Source organism: Ahaetulla prasina, chromosome 2 (assembly GCF_028640845.1).
Source record: "Ahaetulla prasina isolate Xishuangbanna chromosome 2, ASM2864084v1, whole genome shotgun sequence".
NCBI lineage: Eukaryota > Metazoa > Chordata > Lepidosauria > Squamata > Colubridae > Ahaetulla > Ahaetulla prasina.
In genome coordinates, this window is record NC_080540.1 from 122,113,199 (window position 1) to 122,131,764 (window position 18,566).

An 18,566-nucleotide genomic window follows, 5' to 3' on the forward strand; every position below is an offset into this window, starting at 1 on the left:
ATGCCCAAGACCTTCCGTAGTTTGACCCCTAACTCTTCTAAGTTCTCTGCTGATACCAGTACATCGTCGAAATATGGAACTACTCCTGGTAGAACCTGTAGGAGTCGTTCCATTAGATTTTGGAATAACCCGGGGGCTACACTAACTCGGAACTGAAGTCGAGTGCATTTAAAAGCGCCTCGATGTGTGACAATTGTCTGCGCTTCGGCTGTGCCGTTGTCTACTGGTAATTGTTGGTAGGCTTGAGCCAGATCGAGTTTGGCGAAAACCTGTCCCTGACCTAACGAGTGCAACAAATGTTGCACCACAGGAATGGGGTATGCACTCTTTTGCAATGCTTTGTTAAGCGTTGCCTTATAGTCAGCGCAAATCCGGACTGATCCATCCGGTTTGACTGGGGTCACTATTGGTGTCTCCCATTTTGCATGGTCGACGGGGACTAATATACCCTGGTTTACTAGTTTGTCTAGTTCCCTGTCTATCTTGGGCTTAAGGGGGACCCTCCTAGCCTTTAACCTAATGGGGGCAATCTGGGAGTCCAAATTGAATGAAATGGGGGTCCCCACGTACTTGCCCAGGTAGTCTTGGAAGACGTCCTCGAATTCTTTCAGCAATTCGTCCTTTAGGTTGACTCCACTCCTGTGAACCCCGGTTACTTCCATGTCCAAGGCTCTGAACCAGTCCAGACCTAGCAAACTGGGTAGGTTCCCATCTACGATGGTGATCGGCAGGGTTTTCTTGAAATGGCCATATTTCACTCTGACGGACATGACTCCTCGAACAGGGATTCGGTTTCCCTGGTAGTCTTGCACTCTCAGCTTTTGGGTCTGCAGCTGGCATTTCGTGACGTCCGGCAGGTCCCTCGCGATGGTGTCCCAAGACATAATCGTGATTGATGAGCCGGTATCCACCTCCATCTTACACGGCACTCCTTCGATGTGTGTCCGGGTGAATATCTTCTTTTCTAGTCGTGTCGATGCATGGCCCACTCTTACAGCGGTCTAATTCAACTTTGCGCCTTTTTTGAACGGACCAATCCCAGGCCGTTTTGCTGCTCCGGCGCTCTGCTGATTTGCCGGTTTGAATTTTTGGCGGGAAGGTTGAGGAGCTCGGCAGGCCTGAACTATGTGTCCTTTCTTTTCACACCGCTGGCAAATTGCGTCCTTGAACCTGCAATTTTGTCGTTGGTGTTGGCCCCCGCAGTTTACGCACTCGTCCTGATCGCCTCTCTGCAGCCTCCTGGTGTGGAAAACCTCTTCCTCTTCTTCACCCTCCGATTAGGCCTGGATCTCCTCGCTGCGTACTGGCGTTGTTTTCGTCCCGGCATTTGGCGTGTTTGGCTTTTGTAAGGTTTCTGCCGCTTTGGTGGACATCTCATGTGTCCTGGCCTCATCCAGGGCTATCGCCAAGGTTAGGTTGCTTTTGGACAGCAGCCGCCTCTGTAGTCAGATGTCCCTGACCCCACAAATGATTTGTTCTAGTAAAGAGTCCTCCAAATCTCGGTACTCACAGTGGTTCGCGGCTTTCCTTAATGCGGCCATGTACACGCTTATCGATTTGCCCTCTCGCTGAACCCTTTGCCTCAACTCGAACCGTTGAACAAATTTTGATGGCACCGGCGCGTAGTGTGCTCGTAGTGTCGTTTGAAGCGTTTGCCATGGTACCGACTGTACCGGTGTTGGTTCTGACACCGATTCGGTGGTATTGAAGACTTCTGGTCCGCAGTGGCTCAGGAAGTAAGCGCGCTTCTGATTATCCAAAACTCCTTGCAGTTCATTTGCTTCGAGGAAACACTCGAAACGAGCCATGTACGACCTCCATTTCTCCTTGGCTGGGTCAAATGGCGCTGGCAGCGTATAGCTAGACATCACTATGTACCCGCTCTTGATACTGGCTGGGTTGAGAATCCGTTACTCCTTCAGCTCTTTTCCTAGTCTCACTGCCTCAACATCCCACCTTCGTCGCCAATGTTAGGTTCGGGCAATGAAGAGACAGGAGACGATACAAGTGACAACAGCTCTTTGGTTTATTGTGATCCCAGCAAAAGCCAACAGGCAAAAAACCCTCTTTAAATACTATTTTGGCTAAGGCATCAGCCAATCAGCAACGTGCTTGTTCCCGCCCGAATTTCCCTCCTAAGGTTCAAATACATTACAAAAACAGTCTTCCCATGAAGCAGTCGCCCTTTCAGTAATAAGTGACTGGTTTAACTTAACAGAGGAAAGAATTTTGAATATAGAAGGTTATGACTTGTTATATGGATGGCATGCGTATTTATTTTATGAAAAAAAAGTGGATAGGGCTTTTAAGAATCATGTGTTGAGAAGTGCTCTTTTGCGGGTCTGGAAAAAATATTCTATAAATTAGATTACAAGATTCCTATATGGGCGAGCCCTAGACATGCAATATAAATATAGAACAGAAACAGGAAATGATTACTTATAAAGAACTTTTGTATGCTGAAGGAGGTAGATTGCAATTAAAATCATTACAGGTATTAAATGAAGAAGGGAGGAATTATACTTGGTTTCAATATGGGCAAATAAGTGCTAGATGGAAAGAAGATAAAAAAATTGGTATAATGCAAAGGGAGGAAAATTTAATAAAGCAAATTAGAAATCAGACCCAGGAGCATATAAAGAGATTGTATAATGTGTTGCTTGAAATAGATTCGGAAAAGGAGTTGGTAAAGGATTGTATGATAAAATGGGCACAGAATATTCAGGAACCAATAATGTTGGAAACATGGGAGAAAATTTGGGTTAGAAATGTTAAGTTTACACAAGCACAGAATTTAAGAGAAAATTTTTATAAGATGTTTTATAGATGGCACTTAGATCCCAAAAAATTATCATGTATGTATCCTAATATCCAAGCGAAATGTTGGAGGTGTGATTGTGATGACGCTACATATTTTCATATTTGGTGGACTTGCAAGAAAATTAAGGTCTTTTGGATAAGAATTTGGTGGATTATTCAAAATGTACTGAAGAAGAAGATAAAGTTCCTGCCACAATTTTTCCTTTTGGGAATTATAACGGATTGTACAGGGATTGAGACTAAATTGATTCTGAATTTAATAACAGCAGCAAGACTGTTGATTGGACAATACTGGAAGAAAGAAGAGATACCTACAATAGAAGAATGGATACTGAAAGTTATTAATTTGGCTGAGATGGCTAAAATCTCAGCGTTTTTAAAAGACAATACGCAGGAAAGATATTTAATTGAATGGAAAAAATGGATTGATTATCTACAAAACAGATATCAGATTAAGAAATATCAGATTGCCTTTGAATAATTAGAAAGTTATTTTATGTAATGGGGAGGGGGTTGGGAGATGAAAAGCTTTGGATGTGGTTATTTGGATTGGAAGGGAAAATTTTATTCTATGTTTGGTTTATGTATAACAATACCTTGTGATTGACCCGGGAAGCCGGGGGGGGGAGGGGAAGGGGTTTTGGGAGGAGGGGAAAAAAAGGGGGGAAAATGTTTTTGTTTTTTAAAACTCTTTCAATAAAAAAAAAACAGTCTTCCCCAGGGCCTCTGGAGGCCCAAAATGGCCCGCTTCCCAACTTCCAGTGGGACAGGAAGTGTTGTTTTTTGCTGTTCCCAGAAACTCCTAGAGTGAAAAAAGTTTTCACCCTCCCCAAATGGATAGAGAGGATCTGGAGCCAGGTGAGTGTTAAGTCCTTGGAGTTATGACCGAGGCTCCTGCCTCACCAACAGCAGATCGCTGCTGATTGGTTGAGACGCGAGCCAAAGAAAAGCGTGAAACTCGAGGCGCTGTTAGTGGAGGAGCCATCTGACAGCCCGGGTATTTAAGAGCTGTCAGATGGCTCTCCCTCAGAGAGAGTTGTTCCGTTGCTGTTGCTGTTGTTGCACTGTTAATAAAGTTTGTTGCATTGTGATCCTGCCTGCCTGCTTCAGTCTGTGCCCACCGACTCACAATACTTATTAGAGAGAAAGAAAAATGGGCCTACCAGGCCATCATGTGCCAGGAGTCGGGGGGGGGGAACATATTAAATAGCGGAGTAGATTTTGTGTTCTTAGGTTAACCTTCAAGCAGAGTTTTCTTAAGTCTTTTTCATTCCCAGCCATCAAAGTGATTTCAATGGTTCTCCCTTAAAATTCTTTCATGAAGCATCAAGGCCTTTTCACTTCTCAGAATAAAATGTTGCTTGACTTGGCTTTGTTTCATAGCCCCTCTTCGAACAGATTTTTGGGCAGAAGTTGCTCCTGAAGAACATATACTCTGTTTCCCCTGACACTCTTCTCCAAAATGTTTTGGAAATGCTGTGGGAGGATATGTCACTTACTTACTTGGGCAACCCCTTATGAAAGCCAGAGGTTTCTACTTACAGTATATCACAGAAGTGAGTATACCCCCTCACATTTTGTAAATATTTAAATATGTGTTTTCATGTGACAACACTGAAGAAATGACACTTGTAAAGTAGTGAGAATACATTCTTGTATAACAGTGTAAATGTGCGTTGCCTTATTTTGAGGCTGTCCCCTCAAAATAAGGCAACACAAAGCCATTAATGTCTAAACTGCTGGCAACAAAAGTGAGTACGCCCCTAAGTGATAATGTCCAAATGGGGCCCAAAGTGTCAATATTTTGTGTGATCACCATTATTTTCCAGCACTGCCTTAACCCTCTTGGGCATAGAGTCCACCAGAACTTCACAGGTTGCCACTGGAGTGCTCTTCCACTCCTCCATGATGACATCATGGAGCTGGTGGATGTTAGAGACCTTGCGCACCTCCACCTTCCATTTCAGGATGACCCACAGATGCTGAATAGGGTTTATGTCTAGAGACATCCTTGGCCAGTCCATCACCTTTACCCTCTGCTTCTTTAGCAAGGCAGTGGTCCTTTTGGAGGTGTGTTTGGGGTCATTATCATGTTGGAATACTGTCCTGCAGCCCAGTCTGTGAAGGGAGTCATGCTCTGCTTCACTATGTCATAGTACATGTTGGCATTCATGGTTCCCTCAATGAACTGTAGCTCCCCAGTGCTGGCAGCACTCATGCAGCCCCAGACCATGACGTTCCCACCACCATGCTTGATTGTAGGCAAGACACACCTGTCTTTGTATTCCTCACCTGATTGCTGCCACACATGCTTGATATCTTCTGAACCGAATAAGTTTATCTTGGTCTCATCGGACCACAGGACATGGTTCCAGAAATTCATGTCCCAAGTCTGTTTGTCTGCAGCAAACCATTTGCGGGATTTTTTGTGCATCATCTTTAGAAGAGGCTTCCTTCTGGGATGACAGACCTGCAAACCAATTTGATGCAGCATGCAGTGTATGGTCTGAGCACTGAGAGATTGACCTACCTCCCCTTCAACCAAGTGGTGGAATTCAAATTTTTTTTACTACCGGAGCTGTGGCCGTGGTGTGGTGGATGTGGCTTGGTGGGCATGGTTTGGTGTGCATGGCAGGGGAAGGATACTGCAAAATCTCCATTCCATCCCCACTCCTGGGGGAAGAATACTGCAAAATCTCCATTCCCACCCACTCTGGGACCAGCCAGAGGTGGCATTTGCCGGTTCTCTGAACTACTCAAAATTTCTGCTACCAGTTCTCCAGAATCTCTCAGAAGCAGCTGAATAGCACCCCTGCTTCAACCTCTGCATCAATGCTGGCAGCACTCATACATCTATTTCCCAAAGCCAATCTCTGCTTATGATGCTGAGCATGGGCACTCAACTTCTTTGGTCAACCATGACAAGGCCTGTTCTGAGTGGAACCTGTCCTGTTAAACCACTGTACGGTCCTGGCCACCATGCTGCAGTTTCAGGGTCTTGGCAATCTTCTTATAGCTTAGGCCATCTTTATGTAAAGCAAGAATTCATTTTTTCAGATCCTCAGAGAGTTCATTGCCATCAGGTGCCATGTTCAATTTCCGGTGACCTGTTTTTTTATTTAAAGGCTCTATAATATAGTTGTCATTGCAGGTATAGAGTTCTTTCTCCAAAGTAATGTAATTCTTTCCTCAGCAACATAGCAAGATTTCAGCTAATTCTTAAAATCTGTGTGAGAAAGTGGAATTCCACCAGAAGACATTGGAACCACTGAATTGTGATTATGGTGGCTGTTTCCTTAGCAGGTCCAAGAAGATAGGTATATATTCAGGGTTGTTATTAGAATTTTGCTTTACTATAATCAAAATATTGGAAAAAACCTGAATTGATATTTACCTTTATTGCTGTTCCCGATTCTTGTGTTTTTATCTTATTTTTTGGCTGTGGTGGCAACTGCTAAAAAGAAAAAATCCTCATGTTATGATTCCTTGAGTAAGCTGAGCTTGATGAAAGCTTTACTCAGTTCTTTAACACACCAAGTTAAGTAAAGCAACTTAAATTATATCTGTTTCAGCTGTTTTTGATATATGGCAGTGTTAACCTTTTCATAGCTTGTGGTATAATGTTTTTTTCAATTTTATTTTAACACAACAGTATATATAAGCATAAGCATGAAAGAACTATACAACATATAAGCGTATATATAGGAATGGTAGGGACTTTTGTGCACTTATGACGCCCCTTATAGTCCTCTTAGGAATGGGGTGAGGTCTATGGTAGACAGTTTTTGGTTAAAACTTTTGGGAATTTGAGAAGAGACCACGGAGTCAGGTAGTGTGTTCCAAGCGTTAACAACTCTGTTACAAAAGTCATATTTTCTGCAATCAAGATTGAAGCGGTTAACATTAAGTTTGAATCTATTGTTTGCTCTTATTTATTATTTATTTATTTATTTATTAGATTTTTATACCGCCCTTCTCCCGAAGGACTCAGGGCGGTTCACAGCCAAATAAAACAGTAGAAAGTGCACAATAAAACAATTAATTAAAAAACTTATTAAATATAAGGCCAGATTAAAATTCATTTAAAATATAAACCCCATAAAATTTAAATCCAAATATTAAAAACTACTAAAAATTGTATTATTGTGATTGAAACTGAAGTAGTCTTTAACAGGAAGGGCATTGCAATAGATGATTCTGTGTGTTAAACCCAGGTCTTGTCGGAGTCGGCGGACTTCTAAATTTTCTAATCCCAGGATTTCAACTCTGGTGGTATAAGGTATTTTGTTGTTTACAGAGGAGCGGAGAACTCTTCTTGTAAAATATTTCTGGACTCGTTCAATTGTATTAATGTCAGAGATGTGGTATGGGTTCCAGACAGGTGAGCTGTATTCAAGAATAGGTCTAGCAAATGTTTTGTATGCTCTGGTTAGTAGTGTAGAGTTTTTGGAAAAGAAGCTACGCAAAATTAGGTTTACAATTCTTAGAGCCTTTTTTGCTATGTAGTTGCAGTGGGCTTTGGCACTTAGATCATTTGATATGAAAACTCTAAGGTCTTTGGCAGGGTGGGGGTCATCTGTAAGTTAATGTCCATGAAGCTTGTACTTAGTGTTTGGGTTCTTTTAATGGAACACATTAAAATGAAATTCTGATGCACTGCTTTTCAAATGGAAAAAGAGAGAGGAAAAAAAATACTCACCAAGCAATGTCACCATTCCAAGGATAATAATAATAATGAGAATAATAATTCTGTAATCACAGTGTATATCAAAGTCCATTTTGAATACATAGTGAAAAAGGGGTCTTGAGAATTTACAAGGTTGATATTACATGTACAAAGCTATTATAGAATCTAGTTGTTCTGCTTCAGATACCATGAAACTTCTTTCCAAAAAGAAACAAGGAAAACCAGTCATGATGTGTAGAGTTCCTAAGGCAGCGGTTCTCAACCTGTGGGTCGGGACCCCGTTGGGGATCGAATGACGATTTGCCAGGGGTCGCCTAAGACCATCGGAAATATGGAAAGTATACTTGCGAGTCGAAGAATTGCGCTCCAATGGTTGACTCCACAAGCCAGCTGCAGGCTCTTCAAATCACTAGCCAAATTCGGCTTCAGGCGCGATGAATTAAAAAAGAGAGAAATCTTTGCTCTGATGTCTCCCTCTCAAGCCAGCTGCAATCACTCCCAATCGCTAGCCTAATCTGGCTTCAGGCGTGATAAACTTAATAGGGGAGGAGTCTCTGCTTTAATGCCTCCGTCCTCAAGGCAATCGCAAGCAGTTCAGATCGCTAGCCAATACGGCTTCAGGCGCGATAAATTCAAAACAAAAATAATTTTACGGTTGGGGTCGCCACATTGTGGGGATATGTATTAAAGGGGTCGCAGCACTATAAAGGTTGTGAACCACTATCCTAAGGCCTTCCATCCTTCTGAGGCAGGTAAAATGAGGACCCAGATTGTTGGGGGCAATATGCTGACTCTGTAAACCAGGCTGTAAAGCACTGTAAAGCGTATATAATTCTAAGTGCTATTGCTACTGCTAACAATACCATGAACCCTGGTCAAGTAGCACTTATATGCCATGTCCTATATAGAAGGAAGTGAACATCCAATCATCTTTTCTGCCATCCTTTCCAGTCTCTGCACAGCCTTCCTGTTCGAAACAGTAATATTTCCAAACAAGCAGTAATACAATATGACAGAATGCTTTTAATCATCCCTCTATAGAAATGGTAAAGGCAAGGGAAATAAGATGTGCTCTTCTAATGCAACTCAGAAAATGCAGGTATTGTTGTGCCTGCTTCACCAGTGTTTCACAGTTAAGTGATCAAGCTAAACTTCTTGTTAGCTGCACCCCCAGAAATCTAATACTACTAACCACCTCCACAGTTGAATCATTAATACACAGAGGTATATGGCTGTGCCTGCCTTTCCTGAAATAGATGATGATCTCTTGTTTTTCCAAGCTGTTCATTTTACACCAGTTCACCAGTTCAATCCTTCTACACCAGCTGTCAAACTCTTGGCCCATGGGGTGGATGCATCACATGCTGGCAATGCCCATGCCCAGTTTAGCAAAGGGAGGAAAAGTCCCAATACATCACGTGAAGCTGCCATGATGATGCGTGTTTGACACCTCTGCTCTACACTCTCTGTAAGCACCATCACCGTCATCCCAAATAACTAGTGGGCCTTATCCACATATTTCACTATATGGTTAGTAGCAAACCTTGCACAACAGTCATAGGTCAACAGGCTGAACAACAATGTCACAATTCTTGTTTTGATAACTGATGCACCATTTTAACAGTGGCAGAAGGGTATAGCTAAATTTGTTTTGAAGGAAGAAAAAAGTAAGTTAAAAATGTGACCTGTTCTGACCTGCACCATTTCTGATATCTGTAACAAGAAAATCCAGTTCTAGCCCTGCAGCTTTGGTGGGGCACAGAGGATGAAGAAGGGATTAGACACAGAGAGCAGCAGTATAAAACCAGATGTTCATGGAAAAAGGAAACATTTGGGACTAATATTATGGAGGACAAGTCTCAAGTAGATTGTTGAAAGGTATGTGCACTGTGATCATTCCACAAATGGCATAAATAATGTTACTGAGATTTCAGACTGTTTGTCTTGTAAATGCAAATGTATATTTCACTGATTTTTGTCAAAAGCTAGTAAATGATGGCATGAATGCATATCTTTTGATTGAACGTCAGGCTAAATGCAAAGATGTTATTGCTTTGGTTGCTTTATTGGATTGCTGTCATTTTGGCAGATTGCTAAATGCCTAAATATGTCCAATTATTGTGAGTTAGGAACAGACAGACCTAGGGGTTGGTAAACAATTATCGGGGAAGGTTAGCCAGGATGAAAAGAAAGCTCAGTCTTGAATTATTATGTAACCACAAATAAACTAATTCTAATTCACCCTAATTGCCATTGACCCTTATCTAATCAGATGCTGACCATTAGATGAGAATATTCATATGCATATAGGCTTTGAGTAATAAATCAAACTGAATCTTTGTATATGGACATAGGTTGTTTTTTTTTTACTATTGATCAATTTTTCAGCTGAAACTCTCTCAGTCTCTAGTTGCTGATTATGCTGTTTTAGAATAAAGTCCAAATATTTGGAAAGTGCCAGGCTGCTGTTCCTGTTCCTATTTGCCACTGTTTGCTCAACTGATATCATAGATCAGGTGTATCCAACCCACAGCCCATGGGCTACATGCGGCCTTTCACAGCAAGTAATGCAGCTCCATAAGATCATAAATGTTTAACATTATTATAAACATTAACTATATAATACATTTTACATGTGGCACAAGAGAATTCCCCTTCACTCAGTGTGGCCTAGGCAAGCCAGAAGTTTGGATACCCATGCTGTAGATGCTACATTTTACATTCTAAATCTATTCACAATCAGAATATACTTATTTCAATTCAGAAAATCAGATTAATTATGTAACATTTGTTAGATGCCATTAGAGTACTCCGGTTGCTCCAAGTTTGTTTATGTCAATAGGACAAATATAGCACTTTATGTTCCCAAAAAATAGATAGAAGAAAAAAAGAAAAAAGACAATTTGGGGAGTAGTTGGGAGAAGACAAGAGAAACAATCACATTGACTTTGCTTCTCTCATTCTCATGTTACTTTGCAGCTTTTTTCCAACCCCAAATTCTCATCACTTCTGCTACATCAAAGCTAGAAGAATAAGCATGAAGGTAGATCTGGTCCCTGGGACAATAATATTGTTCATTCTCTTTCTGCTCATATTCTGGACCTTTCGATTTCAGCAAGCAAGAGGCAGGCTCCCTCCTGGCCCTACACCCTGGCTCTTTCTAGGGAATGTACTACAAAAAGATGTTTTCCCTCTGTATAAAACCTACCCAAAGGTAAGACAGTTTTTGATATGACTCCTTTCATAGTGGGAGAGAAATTAAGAAGTATTTGGGAGATTACCAGTTATCCATAATTTGAGAGTTTAATTCTTTCTTTGCATCTGTTTTTACCCAAAAGGAAGACATAGCCCAACCTCTCAAAAACACCACTGAGAAAGATAGAATAGGCAAAGAACAAGTCAAAGTAGCCAAGAAAATAGTAAGAGAATGCCCAACCGCTCTGAATGAGTTCAAATCATCTGCACCAGATGGTTTATATCAGAGGGTTCTATAGGAGCTGTCAGATATAATGTCTCTGCCACTGAATGTATCCTTTCAAAGCTCCTGTAACATAGGAGAACTACTAGGGGACTGGAAGAGAGCTGATGTGGTCCCAATATAGAAAAAGTGGAGGGAATGGATCCAGGAAATTATAGGCCAATCAGCTTGACATCAATACCTGGGAAAACCCTGAAAAGATAAGCAAATGCAGGGTTTCTGAGCATCTAGAAATAAACAAGGTCATTAGTTAGAAGCCAACATGGGATTCTTAAAAAGAGATCATGCCAGGCAAACTTTGTATCTTCCTCTGATAAAGTGATTAAATCGGTGGATCAGAAAAATGCTGTGGTTATAACATATTTGGTCTGTTTTCATTGTTCTGTTCATATTAATTAGCTTATGACTTCGAATTTTTACTTAAAATAGCCATGAAATTTGGTCATAAATGACCAAATACCTACCATACCTATAAAATTTGTAAGAGTTGTGTATATGGATGTATATTTTAAAAGAACTACCTTCTCATACACAATAATGCTGTCTTTGCTAGATATTTCAAGTTACTTCTGAATTCTACATGTTGTAATCGCGTCTAGCACTCCAAATATTGTAAAGGGAATATTAATGCCTGAATTAGTTTCACCTAACTCATTATCATAATGTTAACTTAGTTTTGTGAAAGTACATTGGAGAACCTCTAACAGCCATTCTGCTTAACAACCCATAATGTATGGATCAAAAGGCTGTATTATCAGCAATGGTGTTTTAATTAGATAGGTAGTCTTCGACCTACATAATGCTAGGAAAAAGAAGTCTTCGACTTACAACCTTTTGTTTAGTGACCATTCAAAGTTACAATGGCACTGAAAAAAGGGACTTATGGCTATTTTTCACACTTATGACTGTTGCAGCATCCCCACGAGCACATAATTCCAAGTACCTGGCAACTGGGATTTACCAGCAAGTTTATTTATAATGGTTGCAAGTTTTCAGTGGCTCTGCAGATAATTAGATGCAAGGTATTTGATTAAAATTGGCCTGAAGGAAACAGTTGGGATTGCTGCTGGAGTATCATCCTCTGCTGCCAACTGTCATCCCTCTTGAGCTGATGGATTTTTTTATTTTATTTTTTGCTGAGTTGACAATAGAATATCTTAGAAGGGATATTCTAGAGCTGGAAGGGATCTTGGAGGTCTTCTAGTCCAGCCCCCTGCTCAAAGGTAGTTGGTGCTTGATAGTTGATGTCAGCAGCCTGATGCATACTGACAGCTGCATATTGCATCTAGTTTTTGTCTTTGGACTGTTGAGTCCTAGTCATGGAGGTCACTGACATCAATCTATTGCTAGAGACGGGGGTGGGGCCAGCTGTCAAAGAGAACAGCTGTGCAAGACGACTCTCCGGATCAGAGAGCCACTTTTGCAGCTTCTTCCAATCACCTGCCGGACTTTATGGAGTCCCAGGTCCCTCAGAGGGGGACTGGAAGAAAGAGGCACCCTGCAAAATGGTCCTTGATGGCAGTTGGGATTGGGAGAAGCAGGAAACCCTTGGAGAAGCCGGATGGGGGAAGGAGACGGCCCACAATGGAGGCCATGAAGAAATGACAGCTGACAACTGGATGAAGAACAGCAATGAGACAGTGGGATAATGGTGCGGTGGATTTGGTGGAATTTGGATCTCAGCGACTCCACATGAGTGATCTGGGGTGAGAGAACTTCCTGGAGGATTTCCAATAAGGGAAGAGTAGAAAAGGACCACCAGGAAGAAGGAGAGAAGAAAGTTCTTCTCCGTGAAATAGGGCCAAAAGGCAAGTGGGGGCATGGAAGGGCTTACTGCAACATGATAGACCTAACTGGCAGAGAAAGAAAAAAGATCAAGGGTGGTTTCTTTTATTTATAAAGAACTTATAATAAGATACTAGAATAACTTAAAGTTGGAAAGTAAAAAGTGCTGATAAATTGGAGGGGTTGGACATTTTGAATAAGGATTGAATGCTGAGTAACACAGAGTGAGGCAAGGGAGATACCTGCTGGCCAAGAAGAAAATAGAAACAAGCAATAGAGGAAAAAAGACAATAAAATAAATAAATAAAATAGAATAAAAGAAACAAAAGAACTTAGAAAGTAGGAAAGACTGTTGGTTAAAACTAATTTGTCTACAAAAATAAATACAGTAACTAAATAAGAACTTGTTGACTCAAAGGGCTAATAGAAGCTACAGAAAAACAAGAAATTGATTGTACTGTGAGGGTGAGAGACTTTCTATACCTGTTGACTTTGTTATATTTCTCTCTCTCTCTCTCTCTCTCTCTTTCTCTCTCTCTCTCTCTCTCTCTCTCTATATATATATATATATATATATATATATATATATATATATATATATATATATATATATATATATATAGGTCTTTAGTTGTTGGGTTTTCTCCGTGTAAAATTGGAAGTGTCTTGGCGGCGTTTCAAGTCTCATTCGTCATCTTCAGGCTTCAACCGTGCTTCAGCTTCGTGCACGGCTGAAGCCTGAAGATGACGAATGAGACTTCACGAAACGCCGCCAAGACACTTCCAATTTTACACGGAGAAAACCCAACAACTAAAGACCTATATACAAACACCCGTGAAAACCTCAGAAAACAAATATATATATATATATATATATATATATATATATATATATATATATATATATATATATATATATATATATATATGTGTGTGTGTGTGTGTGTGTGTGTGTGTGTGTGTGTGTGTGTGTGTGTGTGTGTGTGTGTGTGTGTGTGTATGATGGTGGTCATTATGGCAAGAGGAAATTATTAATATAAGTGATTCTACAATATATTTCCTTATGAATTCATATTTGCTATTGATTGTTATAATAGATAGGTGATTTAGGATTATAATTTGATATAAGTATTTAAAAATGGACAAGCCATTTAATTATCCTAGTTAACAGTGTTTTATATTTAGCAATATCTATTGTAGTATATATTACATGGTTTAGTATCATAAAATTTAATATATTCAATACATAATTTATTAATACAGATAAAATACAAAGTTTGATGCAAGTAAGCATGGAATAGACCAAACTGATAACTCTGGTGTGCTGGAGGGAAATACGAGGATTGTAAACAAGTGGGAGGGTTGGTTTAAAATGGTGTTAAGGATGACAAGTATTTCTAATCTAACAAGAATTGATACTGGAAGGAGACAGGCAGCCCAAACCACAGCAGTTGAACTGAATCCAGCAGGACAAAGGTCCATAGAAGAGATGATGCAACGAAAAAGAATGAATTCATTCAAAGATTTGCAACTAATGTTATAATCAATGCAAGACATAATGCTGAAAAACTCTGAAGAGTTGAAAAAAGAGACAGGGTAAGTGAGGCATGATACTGGAGAACTCAAAGCAAAGATGAAATCAATGGATGGGAAATTCGAATGCTTTCAACAACAAATCATGAAGAATGAACAAAAACTACAAGAGATAGAGGAGAGAATGGGAAAAGAGGAAAAAAGACTAGATGAAATGAATGAAAGACTAATACAAGCAAACAAAGAATTAGAATTAATGGTTATCTTCCTCGAAACAGAAAAGAATGTCCACTATCTACGCTTTCAAAATGTGAGAGAAGATAAAAGTGAAGATCTGCCGGAGATGATGGTGGACTTACTAGCGAAAACCTTAGGAACTGGAAAAGAAGAGATGGCTAATGTGATGGATGAGATTTATAGGATTCACACCAATTATGCAAGAAGTATAACCTACCCAAAGAAGTCCATATTAGATTTGTTAAGAAATCAATTCAGGATGAGATATTACATAGAACCAGAGACAAACCATTAGAATATAGAGGAAGACAATTAGTTGTACTCAAACAAGTACCTAGAAGGGTGAGAGACTTAAGAATGCCTTACCAACACTTAACTTCCAAATTGATGAGACAAAATATCCATTTTAGATAGCTAACACCAGAAGGAATTATGGTGTCATGGGAAGAAAAAAGATTCAAATTAGACATGATAGATAAAGCAGAAGAGTTTTATAGGCAGAATTTTGGTGATGATGAAGAGTTAGAAGAAAGAGAGATAAGCGATGAAGGTAAAATAAGAGCACAGAAGCGAAGGCCATAGAAGCAAAGGAGCCCCAAGCTAGAGAAAAGGAAAGTGGGAGAGGAGAAAAAGTGGATAATGGAAAATATGATGATGGTAGACTCAAAGAATTCAAAGAGGCTAGACCAACAAGAGCAAGAGATCTAAATATAGGTAGAGACTTGCAGGAAGAAATAGCGGTTCTGTCTTTGAATGTTAACGGTCTAAACTCCCCATCAAAGAGAAAAAAAAATCTTAATAAACTCAACAAGATGAATTTGGACATAATAATATTACAAGAAACACATATAGAAAGGCAGCATCAATATTTATTAAACTATCCCAAGTTGGGGAATATGTTTGTATCATTATCCCAACAGAAGAGAGGAGGAATTGTGGCATATATTAAAAGAGCAATTTTGAACCACAAGGAGTTTAAACTAAAAATGGAAGAACAAATGTGTCTGTTCTTTCAGGTAAACAAGAAAGAAGACACAAATAATCAAAACTTATGGGGTACGGAAAAAGCCTATATGAGAGGTATTGCAATTGCCTATATGACTAAGGAAAATAAACAAAAAAAAAACAAAAAAATCTAGAATAATTTAGTAAACTGGAGACACAATTAAAAAATGAACCACAAAGATGGGAATTGAAACAACAAATAGATTTAATTAAACACAAACTGAATATTATTGAGAAGGAAATTTGGCACAGGAAATGAAATGTACCAAACAAAAATGTTTTGAAAACGCGAACAAACCAGGGGCTGGCTGGCAGATAGATTGAAAAAACAGAAAGATAGAAGATGGATTAAATTAAGCAATGAAGAGGGAAAGATAACATACCAAAACAAAGGGGAAAGAAACGTAACATATGAGTTTTACAAGAAATTATACAAAAAAGAGGAACATATTGAAAACATAAGAAAAAGTATTACAATACCTTCAGAAAGCCTGTGGGTGTGGCTTGGTGGGGGGTAATGTGACTGGGTGGGTGTGGCCAACTTTTTTAAAATTACTTTAAAAAGCATTCTTTCTACAATCTCTTTGGCCAAAGAGGTTGTTAAAAAATGCTTTTAAAAGCCTCTGATGATCAGGCAACTCAGCTGGGATCGCCTGAGGAGCCTTTTAAAAGCACTTTTTTTGGCACTTCGGCCAAAGAGGTTATAGAAAAAATGCTTTTAAAGGGTTCTGATAATCCCGGCTGAGCCACGCGATCATCAGAGGCTTTTTTTTACTTTTAAAAGCATTTTTTCGGTTGAAGATAAAATGCTTTTAAAAGAAAAAAAACCCTCTGATGATGCATGGATCAGCTGGGCATGCAGAGAACCCACACAGTGTAAGTGAGGAGTGACTGGTTGGAAGAGGGCGGGGGGAGCAAGCGTTGGGCAGCTGGGGTGAGCGAGCGGAACTGAATCAGGGGCGTGGCCAGCCAGCAATTACTAATGGTTCTCTGAAGTAGCCGAAATTACTGCTACCGGTCCTCCCGAACCGGTGAGAACCGGAACAACCCACCACTGACCTGGAAGCTTCATCTGGTGCAGAATAAAGTGGCATAGTGGGGGGAAATGGTTATAACATACAAATCCAACAATGGGAGTATACGTGGATGAATCTTAACAATTTTTTAAATAAAATGTATTTTTGGTATTTGTATCTTTAGAAATTTGGAAAAATTTCTAAAGGTACTCCAAATTTATCCTGGAATAGTGAACAAGAAGAAGGAACATTTTATCAATCTTTGTACACTTGTAAAATGCTGAAAACAATTGTATCAAAATACACATGTTAATTTAGAATATTTTAAAGATGAATATGTATAGATGAAGATAGAGGTGTTTCGTCAAGATCATGTAAAGTGTTAATACTACTTTATAATGCCTTGATAAGGCCACTCTTGGAATACTGCATCCAGTTTTGGTTGCCATGATGTAAAAAATATGTCAAGATGTAGAAAGAGTGCAGAGCTGAGCAACAAAGATGATTAAGGGACTGGAGGCTAAAACATATAAACATTGGTTGCTGAATTGGAAATCTCTAGTTTAATGAAAAGAAAGACTAGCAGTGACATGATAGCAGTATTCCAATATCTCAGAGTTTGCCACAAAGAATAGAATAGAATAGAATAGAATTTTTATTGGCCAAGTGTGATTGGGCACACAAGGAATTTGTCTTGGTGCTCATAAGAAGAGGGACTCAAGCTATTCTCCAGAGCACCTGAGGGCAGGGCAAGAAGCAACGGAAGGAAACTAATCAAGGAGAGAAATAACCTAGAACTAAGAAGAAATTTTCTGACAGTTGAAACAATTAATCAGTGGAACAACTTGCCTCCAGAATCTGTGATTGCTCCAATGCTGGAAGTTTTTAAGAAGGGATTGGACAACCATTTGTCTGAAATGGAATAGGATATCATGCCTGAGCAGAGGGTTGGACTAGAAGGTCCCTTCCAACTCTGTTTTTTATTTCTATATATAAGGGCAGTAACTCTTCCATATGCACAACAATGGAAAGATGATGGAGCTTGAGAGATGCCTTGATCAGAGGAAAAAAATACTAATTAAATTTTTGAATATTGTTCATGGAACAAAAAAAATGAAATTATGATATGTGGATTTGATGATTATAAATGATCGATGGTAGGAAAAAAATGAAAATTACATTGCAACCATAAATTAGGAGTTTAATGCAAATTTGTAATGGTTGAAAAAAAATGGGAAGTCAATTTCTATTTATTTCTTCTTTCTTTTTTCCTGCATATTTGGCTTTGTTCTTTTTTCTGTACTTCTTTCTTTTATCTTAATACTGTTTTCTGTAAGTTATCTTTTTTGTTTAAAATTTAATAAATTTTAGAGATCCTGTCTAAAAGAGATATCCTGAATCAGATATCAGAATTTTAGAGATATCCTGAATCAGATATAAAACAAGGAGATCTCAAATTCTACTGATTCACACCTTTGATGGATTTTGTCCTCAGCTCAGTAAGAAGTATGGTCCAGTTTTTACTCTCTGGATAGGAACTAAGCCACTCGTTGTGATTTGTGGATATGAGGCAGTGAAAAATGCTTTGGTAACTCATAGTGAAGAATTTGGTGGACGACCTCCAGTACCTTTCCTCTATCAGATAACAAAGGGCAATGGTGAGTGTACAGCTTATTTTCACTTTGATTTCAGATGTAGTTTTCATTTCTAGAGGAAAGAAAAAAACATTAACTTTTTCAGGCAAGTGATGGTGGCCAATATTTTTTTTAGGAATAAAAAATGAAATAGCTTAATCTGTTGGAGGTACTTGAAAATATGTTTAGTCAAAATGCCAATTAAAGGATAAAGTGTTAAAACAAAAAAGAGCAGTACACTGAAACCTTTGTTTAATATCTGCTTAGAAACTACAGATTCCAGAACTGTCACTCCTCAGGCCTTTTTAAAGCCAAATTTAAAAGTGAACTAATTAAATAGGGACAAATCCAAATTGTAATAGTGAAAAACT

General features: G+C 39.3%; 1 protein-coding gene across 1 annotated transcript in view; it reads left to right on the top strand.

The window, feature by feature from the left end:
• The first annotated feature begins 9,304 nt into the window (after positions 1–9,304).
• Positions 9,305–18,566, top strand: part of LOC131190556 (uncharacterized) — a 125,328-nt gene continuing 116,066 nt past the window's right edge. Inside the window, exons 1-3 of the mRNA XM_058167893.1 lie at positions 9,305–9,385; positions 10,487–10,721; positions 18,057–18,219. Coding sequence (XP_058023876.1) covers positions 10,545–10,721; positions 18,057–18,219 — 340 coding nt within the window. The 5' untranslated portion in view covers positions 9,305–9,385; positions 10,487–10,544. The remainder of the gene's footprint in view (positions 9,386–10,486; positions 10,722–18,056; positions 18,220–18,566) is intronic.